At 37.3% G+C, this 12,603-nt stretch overlaps 1 protein-coding gene across 28 annotated transcripts in view; it reads left to right on the top strand.

Moving 5' to 3' along the window:
• BAZ2B (bromodomain adjacent to zinc finger domain 2B) overlaps positions 1-12,603 on the top strand; it is a 376,035-nt gene that overhangs the window by 321,181 nt on the left and 42,251 nt on the right. For all 28 annotated transcript variants that reach the window (XM_069079736.1, XM_069079735.1, XM_069079731.1 and 25 more), the window contains 4 exons: positions 2,860-3,000; positions 7,417-7,671; positions 9,905-10,119; positions 12,297-12,371. In XM_069079736.1, the coding sequence (XP_068935837.1) occupies positions 2,860-3,000; positions 7,417-7,671; positions 9,905-10,119; positions 12,297-12,371 (686 nt within the window). The remainder of the gene's footprint in view (positions 1-2,859; positions 3,001-7,416; positions 7,672-9,904; positions 10,120-12,296; positions 12,372-12,603) is intronic.

The raw sequence follows: 12,603 nt of genomic DNA, 5'->3' as shown, positions 1-12,603 counted from the left end.
CTATTTTCCAGGTCAGTTGTTTCTCTAAGGGGGAATTTTACATTTTCTTCTGTTTTTCTTTTCATCCTTTTGAATTTGTTTGATTGATTCTTGATGTCTCATAGAATCATTAACTTCCACTTGCCCAATTCTAACTTTTAAGGAATTCTTTTCTTCATTTAGCTTTTGTACTCCCTTTCCATTTGACCAATTCTCCTTTTTAAGCAGTTATTTTCCTTTTCCAAGGTATTGACTCTTTTTTCGTAATTCTCTTGCATCGCTCATTTCTTTTCCCACTTTTTCATCTACCTCTCTTATATGATTTTTTAAAAAAGCAATCGGGGTTAAGTAACTTGCTCAAGGTTACACGGCCAGTTATTTCTGGGTGTGGTGCTGAGTATCTGAGGCCGGATTTGATCCAGGTCATCCCGACACTGGAGCCGGTGCTCTTACTCACTGAGCCACCTGGCTGCCCCTAAGCAATTGGGGTTAAGTAACTTGCTCAAGGTTACACGGCCAGGTGTTTCTGGGTGGGTGCTAAGTGTCTGAGCCCGGGATTCGATCTCCAGGTCATTTTGACACTGGAGCTGGTGCTCTTACTCGCTGTGCTACCTGGCCGCCCCTCTTATATGATTTTTAAGCTCCTTTTGTGAACCTTTCTATGAGTTATTTCTGGGCTTGAAACCATTTCCCATTTTTATTTGAGATTTTGCTTTGACATTAGTGCCCTCTTTTCAGTTTGTGTCTTGATCTTCCCTGTCACCATAACTTTCTATGGACAGATTCTTTTTTTGTTGTTTTTTGCTCACCTTTTTTGACCATTTTCCTTTAAATTTGAACTCTGCTCCACAGAGTGGAAGGGGCAGTATCTTAGACTTCTTCTGACAGGGACAGTAGGCCCTGGCTATTTACCTGGGACTGAACTCATGTTGCCCTGAGACCCATAGGGTACCCTCATGTCTGGTGCTGCACATTGGGGATCACTGCTGGAGGCCATAGGGGTCTGGCAGCTTACGTGGTACTGAGCCAGGGTCCTAATGCTGGTGTCTGGCATATACATTTTTTTGGGTCTACACTGAGGTACTGGCTGGCAGCTGGAGTTGGTTTGTTACGGCTATGCTGAAACACTGCCCCCAATAGTCTGAATGTAATCACATGGAGCCTGTAGTGGGAGGAGTTTGCTGAAGGGGGCAGCAGAGCCCACAGGAAACTGGGAGTTGGAGCAGTTAGACTGGAGGGTGGAGAGGATGCATCCAAGGGAAACAGGCTTGTGAGTAAATGTTGGTTTGTGGGAAGGCTAAAGGATGCTGTGGCTCTCTTTGCTGTTATGGCTTATTAACTTCTCTGCTACTATGATGGAATCAATTTACTGGTTTGGGGATTCAGTTTTCTAGTGTCTGAATAAATGTTTTTCTTCTGTCTTCTATATGGAGAGTCTGTTATATTTTTGATCAAGTACTATGCCAGCGTAGTGGCTGTTGGCACTGTGAATATTGTGTTGGTGCTACATTTGGCAATGAGGATGGGACTTGAACCCACATGTGCATAGCACAATGGATTACTGCATTGGCACTACAAGAATCAAAGTCAAGGATAATACAAAGGGTTATGGAGAAATTCGTGTGGGATTGAGCAACTTGAAATATATTATATATGAGGAATTAACCCCAGAGAAGAGGATGTCATCAGATAAATGTACGAATTTCTCCATATGAAAAACATATGCAAAAAAGGAGAGATGTTCATAGAGTGAGGGATAACCAATAAACAATCTATTGTACAACATTTGGTATTCTCACAATGTCAAGAGAAAAGCACCTAGTGTTTTGTATGGACCTTGTGTGGTGAATCCATAGTATAATTTAGACTAGAGTCACCTAAGCAGCTAGGTAGAACAATGAATAAGGAGTATTGGAGTTAGAAAGACCTGAGTTGAAATTCTACTTTAGAAACTAGTTATGTGACCTTGGGCAAGTTGCTTAACCTCTGTCTGCTTCAAATTTTTTTTTTAAAGCAATAGGGGTTAAGTAACTTGCTCAAGGTTACACGGCCAGTTATTTCTGGGTGTGGTGCTGAGTGTCTGAGCCCGGGATTCGATCTCCAGGTCTTCTCAACACTGGAGCCGGTGCTCTTACTGGCTGTGCTACCTGGCCGCCCCTGCTTCAATTTTCCTATCTCTAAAATGTGGATAATAATAGCACCTACCTCCCCGGATTGTTGTGAGGATAAAATGAGATAATATTTCTAAAGCTTTGCAAACTTTAAAATCCTATATACATTATTGTTTTTATTAAACAGGATGATTTGCATTGATGGAGTTAGTACTCATATCATTGATGTTATGATACATTGTCGTAGGGGATCCTTTATACCAATTTTGTTGTATGCCTTGGTTATGTTTTGTTGTATTTAGAAAAATGTGGAGGAGGTTTTGTGAGCCTAATCCAGTTGGACCACATCTACTAGATAAAGATATCTTGAGTTCTCATTTGAAACATAAAAGATAATCTCTAACAGGAAATCATAATTACTCTTCAGATCTCATAAATAAGTCTCCTAAGAGGGATTTGATCTGTGCTTTTGTTTATGAAATTAATAATAGGAATTCACATTCATTATTTATAAATCATTCTGTGATTTATAAAGCACATTTCCTACAGCCTTGAGAGGTAAGCAGGGTGAATATCATTATTCCCATGTAACAATGGAGAAAACTGAATATTAAAGTGGTCACAAGCCTTTTTCAGTGCCTCACTCAACAGGCCAAGAATTATAAAGTTTATGTGTACTATGTGTCCCTCTTTATTTTCATCAGAGCCTTTTCAGATGCCTATATTATGTTAAGGAAAATTCATGGAGATTTTTTTTCTTTCATTAAAGGAAAAAGAAAGATTGAAACAAGAAAAACGTGATGAAAAGAGATTAAATAAAGAACGCAAACTAGAGCAACGAAGATTAGAATTAGAAATGGCAAAGGAACTAAAGAAACCTAATGAAGATATGTGCTTAGCAGACCAAAAGGTAATCTTTTTCATGTTACCCTATTTAAAATTTTATGGCCTCTTTCCATTTTCTTGCCCCCACTTTTTTTTACCCCAGATCACCCATATGAAAATTATCCTTTTTACCTAGCTAGAAGCATTGCCCCAAAAGGCTTATTTCTGGACTTTTTTAGACTGAGATGTAAGTAGGCTTTATCAGGAATTCCCTTTTTTTCTGAATGTTTCCCTTTTTTTTAGTGTTACATAACATCTAGGGGCATCAAAGCCCTCTTGCACTATGTACCCCTAGAAAAGCTACCCCAGTACTTCAAGTAGTTCAGTGAGGATCCACACTAAGTCAAGAAATGTAGCTCATGTGCCTCCACTACTTGTACTATTCAACCATAGAACACAATTCATTCAAATCAGAGGAATTTAATGAAATATTATAGTAAGGAAATATTTATAGTGCATTTCCCCCACAAACCTGGCACATTGTCCCACAAATATGAATACTGTTGGTGAGGAGAATGAATACATCTAGAGATTATGCATAGAGAGGTACACAGGTAGGAATCTGAGTGGCAAACATATTAGCATGAAACATATTAGAGAGTGTGCTACTGGGGCACGTGCATCCGGGGGCACACAAATGGTAAATATGTGGGGCTGGAGCACAGATATTTTGGGGCAAGCACGTAGGTAACAAGCATGTGTGAAGAAAAACTCTTTCATCTGATTCTGCTGTCTTCTGATAATATTGCTTTAATATTGTGGTATTAAAATAATTGGTTTCTTTTGTAATTCTTGATAATATTCTTAGAAGGTATTCAGATCTAGTTCAGGAAGACTACCCAAAAAAACTCCTCAAAGCTATGTGGATTTACCAACCATAATTTTTTTTCTTCCCTATCCCCCTAATCCTTTGAGCCGTGATATATAAAATAGAATGAGTAGACACAACAGCTAAACCCAAAGAACAATGCAATTATTTTCTTCCTCTCTGTTCATTCCTACCTTTTTTATGTATAGGTGGCATTCCGCAAGCTTTCCTACACTTAAATGAATATTAATGATTATAGCATCAACAATTAATAAAGAAATAGAATTTTAGTGGATATAGCTTCCCATTTAGTAGTAATGTTCCAAAAACCAGCATAGAAGCCACTTTGATGGATCTGTGATCTTTGACCCCATCCATTTCCATTATCAGTATGGATGTTCCTGCCACTACAACAGATCTCATCCCCAAAATATCTTCTGATTCTGTGTGATTTTTGTCCATGTTCTCCCATAATTCTTCATTGAGATCTTTGTGACATGGTTGAAATTTTCTTGTAAATACTATAAGATTTCATGAGTACCAGTTATATCCTTTGCTATCATTGTATTATATGATAAGCTTACATCTCCTTTTCTCAGCAAGTATTCCCTTAATAAATAACTCTTATACCACTTTTTACATACAAGTCATTACATGTGGCAGCCTACTTACCTACTTACCATTTGTCACTTTATTGCCTTTTGGATCATCTACAATTTTGAATCTTCAGAGAGTGTATCACTTGATGATTTGCATCCATATGAAATCATAGGAAGTATATTAATGTTAAACATACAGAAGCCCCAGGAAAAATATGTAGAATCATTGGATCAGAAGTTATTTCAATTGTGTCTTTCCCTTTTCTTCAGGCAGGTAAATATCCAGGGCAAATAGTTAAACTTTTCTTGAACACTTTGCAAAAATATTACCTCCCTCACTCTTAAAGTTAAACATTCCTTACTTATATCCATTCATATTATCTCCTGCCTATTTGTTCTTTTGTGGACCTTCAAAGAAATGTAACTTTGACAGAGAAACTAAAATTTGTAAATAGAACATCAGGAGAAAGCCAGATGTCATCTTGACAACTAATAGGGCTTTACATAACATATAGACATCTTGTAGAAGTAGCAACTTATTGTGTCTTGGCAGTAATTCATAAAGAGGTCTTTTTCTTGTGATCAAGGAATAGATGGCTATAATGTATCTCCTCCCATAGTATCTTGTCATTATTTTTACCTGAAATATGAATTATAATTCCTTGAATACATCAGTAGTTCCCAAAGACTATTATTTCATCAGATTTGGGCACTTACTTCAACAACATCAAAACCCCACTGTACTTTCATAGACCTTTTAAAAAGTCACCACCTGGTGGACAGTCTTTTGATTCTGAACCTTTCCAAGTTTGGCTCCTCCATGAATGACAGATAACATAGTCCAACACTGGACTGGTACTAAGTTTCTTGCTTAGCAGGACCTGTTAGGGCTTGTTTTCTTCTGCTATAGACTTCAAGAACTGTGATAACCTTCGCCTCACTCTGAGGCATAAAAAATATACATTCCAGTTCAGCAGGCACTGTATTTAGCAAACATTTTGTTTCACTGTTGTTTTTATAGAAGTTTGGAAAGCAGTGACCCTTTAGAGAAGGGGTTCTTAATCCTTTTTACCAGACCTTTGACAGCTTGGTAAAACCTACAGATCCCTTCTCAGAATAATATTTTTAACATAAAATCAAATGGAGGACTATCAAGGAAACCAGTTGTTGAAATGCATTTATCAACATATTAAAAAAACAAGTTCACAGACTTCAGGTTAAGAACACCTGATTTAGAACCATACTGGAAGTTCCTGTATGTAATGTAATATGAAAAATGTGCTCTATTCCCTGCTTTTTTTTTTAAGGCCACAAACTGCTAGTTTTTTATAGACTATGAGCTATATTGATCAACAGTGTTGCAGTGTTGCTGGACATTTTTTTTTTGTTACCATCAGCTTTAGCATTCGTGAAGCCAGCCAGCATCATTTTGGCCAGCTTAACTTTACTTTCTCCTGGTATCACAGGATCATTTGTATAGCCTGTTGTCACAGATTATACTAAGTATAAATCTACATATCTTGTAAATGCATACCCCACCCCAAAAAGAATGTAGATGGATTAGTTCAAATCAGTCAAAACAGTAAGAATGACAATAGCATTTGCTGTGTAGACAGATGACAGCATTTTTGTTCTCATTTACTTTGCTGGAAAATACAGTAGGGAATTAAGTTTCTCTACTATATTTAATTCATGTAATCCACATGCTATTAAAATACTGGTATCTGAACAAAAACCCCTTAGTGTTCCTTTCACAGAAGCTGAACTTCATAGCAATGGCTAAGTTCTGTTCAGAATTGTAATGTAATGCCAAGGAAAGGCAACTTCCCAGGTTCAAAATACCAGCATAGGTGCTCTCTATTTTATTCAGTAACAAACCCAGAACAGAGAAGATCAAAACATGACATCATTCAAAATACAGCATTTACTAAGTGTGATTAAATAATCTCCAAGGCCTACCCCACCCCAGGATCTTCCAATCATTCAATCAATTACAAAGTCCCTGTTCTAAATACTACTCCACCCCTAGGCTATACCTTAATTAGGTCCACCACAAAACCCCTCTTCTCAAATGGAGATTAGTTTCCAAACATAGGTAAAGTACCTTCATTTGTCAATCACAGAGCACAATAAGGTCAAAAGTTCCCCACCTCCTGGATCACAATTGAATCTACCCCAGAGTTACATCAAGTTTAAACACAGCACTTAATACCCAAATGGAGGTCTTTTCTTCATCTTGACACGAGGCAAGTTCTCAGCAATCTTAGTTCCTGGAGAGACAAGGCTTAGCAAGGCCATAAGATACATTGCCAGTCCCTTCATGAATTTATCCTCTGTCTGTAGAACAGCCCTAGAACCCCTGAACACATTAGCGAAGCCCTCTCCCAGGATTTCTGTAAACATACAACAGGAAAATCCTTCTTCAGGGCTTCTGAACCAACAGAAAGGCTCCCAGACCCCTGCAACAACAGTACTGTCCCTCACCAGTGGACAGTATTCACTCTCAACAACAGTACTGTCCCTCACCAGTGGACAGTATTCACTCTCTGTCTGCAGGACAGTCGCAGGCCTTCTTAGCGAACAGCCAGGTTCCAGGACTTCTTCAACAAAAGGACAGTCTTTCACCAGTGGACAAATCTGGCAAAATAACATCAAAACAGACAGACAAAGTACCAGCAAAACAGCCATGTCTCCTCAGTCCTTGGCAGCTCAGGGGGCAGGTCTCAAAAGTCCAGGGCAATTCAAAGCGGCCACTAGCAATTCTCTTAGTCTCTCTCTCTCCACGGTGCTGCTTCCAAAAAAAAAAGATCTTCCGCCTCTCTCTAGTGTCTCTCCAAATCTACATCACCAGCTCCTCCCACTTCAGGACTTTCTTTTCACATCAACAAGCCCATCCCACAGGTGGGATTAACAAACTCTGGGTTTTAATACAATCAATTTGAAAACCAAGCCAATACAGGGGAATCTTTAATTGCCATTACTATCACAAGAATGCATGAACTAACTGACATGATTTTTGTCCTCCTTTTTCCAGCCTTTGCCGGAGTTACCGCGCATTCCCGGACTTGTTCTCTCTGGAAGTACATTTTCAGATTGTCTCATGGTGGTACAATTCTTACGAAATTTTGGTAAAGTTCTAGGCTTTGATGTGAACATTGATGTTCCAAACCTAAGTGTTCTTCAAGAGGGATTACTCAATATAGGAGACAGCATGGGTGAAGTACAGGACTTACTTGTAAGGCTCCTCTCTGCCGCTGTCTGTGATCCAGGCCTAATAACAGGATACAAGGTAAATACACACATATGCACACACACACACACACACAGACACACAAAATCCTTAAAAATTTTAACCATTAATTTAAATTTATTACTTTTTTGTGCGTTATCAGCTTTAGATTATGTGGGCTGATAACTATTTTGATTAGCCCCTATAACTCTTAAGACCATGTCGCAGAAAGCTATTACTTGTGAAATAACTATTAGAATTACTTGATGTCTGAACCCAGACAAGGCTGTACCATAAATTTTAGGGAGGGCATTGATTCTTAAAGTGTTTGTTTTCTGAGGAGGCCTTTTGTTGGCCTCCATCCACCCACTTCTGTACCTCCTCTCTCAGTCCCTTTCCTCTGAGATTATTTTAATTTACACTATACATACATATACATATATATGTGTGTGTGTATATATACACAAAGAGAAAAAGTATATATGCATAATTATTGTTACATCGTGTTACCCATTTTGGGATGTGGGGACAGGCAGTTGGGATTAAGTGACTTGCCTAGAGTAGCACAGCTAGTAAGTATCAAGTGTCTGAGGCCGGATTTGAACCCAGATCTTCCTGACACCAGGGTCAATGCTCTATCCACTGCACCACCTAGCTGCCCCTGTCTTATCTGTTTCAATATGTGTTTCTATATAGGAGAAGCCATGTTATTTTCTTTTCTTTCTCTGTATCTCCTGCATTTACCATAGTTTCTGGCACATAGATATCACTTTTAAATTATTGTGCTGAACCCAACCCCCCTACACTTTTACATTCCCCAGACCCAATTTAAAGCTGTCTTCTCTGCTTCAAGCCTTGGGGTGATATAAGAAGAAAATAAGGGGCTGGGGGAGAAAGGCCCAGATAACAAAAGGGTCTAGCTTCAGATTGCCTGGAAACCTTCATTTAGTGTGTTGCAGTTCTTCATTGCAAAGAACAGTGTTCTATGAGCTAAAATATAAGTTAAATTAAAAAAAAAAATAAAGAGCTACTGATATGGAATCCTTACTAGGTAATTCTAATTGTTATGACCTTAAGATACCCAGTTGGTAGGGGGGCAAATACAAGTGGTCCTAGACCAAACTATAGCTTTTATACCTTCTAATTCAATTAGCACTCTTGGGATGATCTATCCTTAGTCTGGGATCCCTTTGAATAATTGGGGTAATCCAGACACCCATGGACCCTGGTCATGATTTCAAGAATAACTTTATTAATTGGGACCTGATTTTCAGGATTCAGCAAGAATTGTGACAACTTACAACATTAGATGCATGTAATTTATATAATATCTATGGCAGGGGTGGCTAGGTGATGCAGTGAATAGAGCACCAGCCCTGGAGGCAAGAGAACCTGAGTTCAAATTCGGCCTCAGACACTTAACACAAAAAGTAGCCGTGTGACTTTGGGCAAGTCACTTAACCCCAATTGCCCTACCCTCCCCCCTCCAAAAAGAAAAAAAAAAGGAAAATAACATCTATGGCATTGACCACATTTAAGCATGGAGGTACATGTTTCGTTGTAACCCAAACTCCAGTTACTCAACATCTTAACATTCTAATAATATCCGTATGTTCTAATATTTTCAGCTATGAACGATATTCTGAAAAGAAGGAGAAGCCAGGTGACCTAGTTTACAGATTTCCCTTTCATCCATCCATTCATCTATCACTTCACTCTAAAGACTAGATGGTCAGTGAAGATATCACAGAATAGCTTGTGCCTGGCAAGTGCCAGTATCCACACTAGGACAATGGAAGATATAGGAACTTGATGTGGTCACTATGAGTAATTAAAAGCCAATCCAGAAATTCACACATGGGCAGGTTTCTGACATCTGCTTAATAAAGCTTATGAGTGCTCTCATATAAATGCATTCATAGTATGCAGAGAAAGCATAAGTAATAGACTGTCCTGTCTCTTGCTTTCCCCCATGCCTCAGTCCCATCAAGAACATATGATCCCTCTCCAAAATGTATGTTATCATCCTAGTATTTTAAGCTTGAAGTGTTTATTGAAAAATTTGTATTTTTTTTTTGCTTTTTTTTTTTTTGGAGGGGGAAAGGTAGGGCAATTGGGGTTAAGTGACTTGCCCAAAGTCACATGGCTAGTTTTGTGTTAAGTGTCTCAGGCCGGATTTGAACTCAGGTCCTCCTGACTCCAGGGCCGGTGCTCTATTCACTGCACCACCTAGCTGCCCCAAAAGTTCGTAAATTTAAATGACTGTGAATAATAAAAAATTTAACTTTTACAGGCCAAAACAACTCTTGGGGATCACTTACTGAATGTTGGTGTCAACCGGGACAATGTTTCTGAGATCTTGCAGATTTTTATGGAAGCCCATTGTGGACAAACTGAACTTACAGAAAGCCTAAAGACAAAAGCTTTTCAGGCACACACTCCAGCTCAGAAAGCATCAGTACTTGCTTTCCTCATTAATGAGCTAGCATGTAGCAAGAGTGTTGTAAGGTGAGAGTATCCTAAGCACTTTACTATGATTTTATAATCCATTGTATTGGTTATTTCTTGTATTTCTTCTTTGACATTTATAGTGACTTGTAGGCTTTTTAAAAAATATATATGTATTAAAATTAAAAGATGTGTAGTATGAACAATGCATAAGATTACTTGTAACTTAATATTTCTGCTTAAGTTCATTGTGAACACTGACCATCCAAGAATTATCTTTCCTTATTAGAAGATAAGAGAACTGTACCTCCTGTCTCTGCACTCCTTAATTCTTTGATGTTTTATGAGACCTAATTAGCATAATTATCCTCCCTGGGAACATTTTTCTCCAGCAACTGTGGGTGTTCTCTTAAAAATCATCAAATAGGTTAGATATAAACCTATTTAATAGATATACATATTTATTTAACTTCTATTATGTAGTCATAGTAACAAACAAGTTGGTACTATAACTATGCTTATTATTGATAACGTGGATTAGTGCTATGTTAAAGTGATTAAAGGAAGGCCTTATTAGGCAGTAGGCCCCAAATATTCCATTTCCTGGACATTACCAATGTGAAGTATGATAAGTTCTAAAACATGGAATTCCCTTGCTGGATCAGACCTGTGCTCCATTTAGGACAATACTCTTTTGCTAACACCATCATGTAATACTCCATAGGAAAGACCTAATGATTTTCTACCTTGACATCATCCTTCAGGTTTAGATAATAGTTTCTCTAATTAGGCATTTATGGCTCTGTCATTCAAAAGTTTGTTTGAACCATTTTTCATTCTTCCATTGCCACTAATTTGTAGTTAGCAATTGCATTTATTTATTATCATTGTAATATTTAACATAATTAAGATTATTAGGCTAAATATTAGTTCCTTTTGCTTATTTGAAACTTCTCAAATTTCAAAGAGCAGCTCTTCACTTCAGTGTTTCATGATTAGTGGCCAAGTCCGTATTCACTTTATCTTTTCCATTCATGATTTTTGGATTAGTCATGTCCCATCTTCCATCCTTCGGTTTCCAGGCAAAAGATAATATCAAAGTATGCAGGCCTAAGTATGTATATCACTTTTTGTAGGTCTAAACTTTTGTGCAAATACCTTCTCAGCCACCACACTTTTGCATTATCATAGTGTTTCATCTATTCATCTTACTTTTGGACAATTATCGAAGCTTAGCACAGTTCATGACACATAGTAGGTATTATGTAAATGTCCCTTATCTCTAGTATAGTTTCTCATGTTATGAATGACAGCAGCTTAAATTTCAAAGAATGTACAAAACTGTATTTTTCATCAGGAAATATTTTCATAAAATAGTTCTGTGCTTGACAGTTGCTTAACATCTAGTGATAATACTGTAGTATTGAATAGAAATTGAAAAATGAATAGTATTCTTTGATGCTATTGGGCAGTTGTAATCAGGTAGTTAAGGTTTTCACCCAAGAAGGAGAAGGGTGCCACTAATTATTTTACCATCATTGCCACTGTTTATTGCAGAATTCTAGGCTTGGATTTAAGCATGTAATTAATTACATTTAAGAATTGACAACTTCTGATAGCACAAATTTTATAATACATCATGACAGTGCATAAGAACGTGTGTGTGTGTGTACGTGTTTGCATGGATAGGGACTGGACTAGTGATTTCATCGATATAGGGAACTCTTAGGATTTCTAAGAATATTGAGATATTAAGTGACTTGTCTAGGGTCTTAGTCATTATGTTCCGAGGTAGGACTTGAACTCAGGTTATCTGGACTGTAAGGCCAGCGCTCAATATAAATTTAGTTTTAAGAAGAGTCTGGGCATATGCTGTCAACAGTGTGGGGAGCTCCCAGTGTGGAAACTCCTTCTACCACTAACTCATCTGTTACTATTAGAGAATTGTCATGGGTTACTGAGAGCTAATATGAATCAGAGACAGCATTAGAACCAAAGTCTTATTTATTACTTCAAGACTGAACCTTTATCCCACTATACAATACTGCTTCTTGGTATTCAATATTGAAATGTATGTAAGACATATGTGTATATGTATATATGCTTACAAAAAAGTGTCATTATACATATGTAAATACACATATTAATGCATTGTGTCAGAAGTTAGAAGTTTTTTTATACAGGGGAAAACATGTAGTAACACTTGTTATTATGTTCCTAATTTTTTATATCGGCAGTGAAATTGACAAAAATATTGATTATATGTCAAACTTAAGGAGAGACAAATGGATGGTAGAAGGTAAACTTCGCAAGTAAGTTATATTTCTTTAAAATTAATATTTGGAGTTTTTAATCAAAACCTTCAATAAGAATATTAAATCACTGATAGAATTCAGCTAGCTCACTTTGATATAAAGAAATCGAAATGCTTAATTTAAATGAGACATAAAATAAATATACTCAAAACCCAGTAATTATTATACATAAATAATTATATGATTAAATGAGATCATATAGATTTAGAGCTAGAAAGGGATGTTTCTT

This window comes from Petaurus breviceps, unplaced genomic scaffold, assembly GCF_028583685.1.
Source record: "Petaurus breviceps papuanus isolate PSGF00001 unplaced genomic scaffold, PetGlider_PUasm1.0 91133, whole genome shotgun sequence".
Taxonomy (NCBI): domain Eukaryota; kingdom Metazoa; phylum Chordata; class Mammalia; order Diprotodontia; family Petauridae; genus Petaurus; species Petaurus breviceps.
This window is presented reverse-complemented; position numbering and strand designations above follow the sequence as displayed.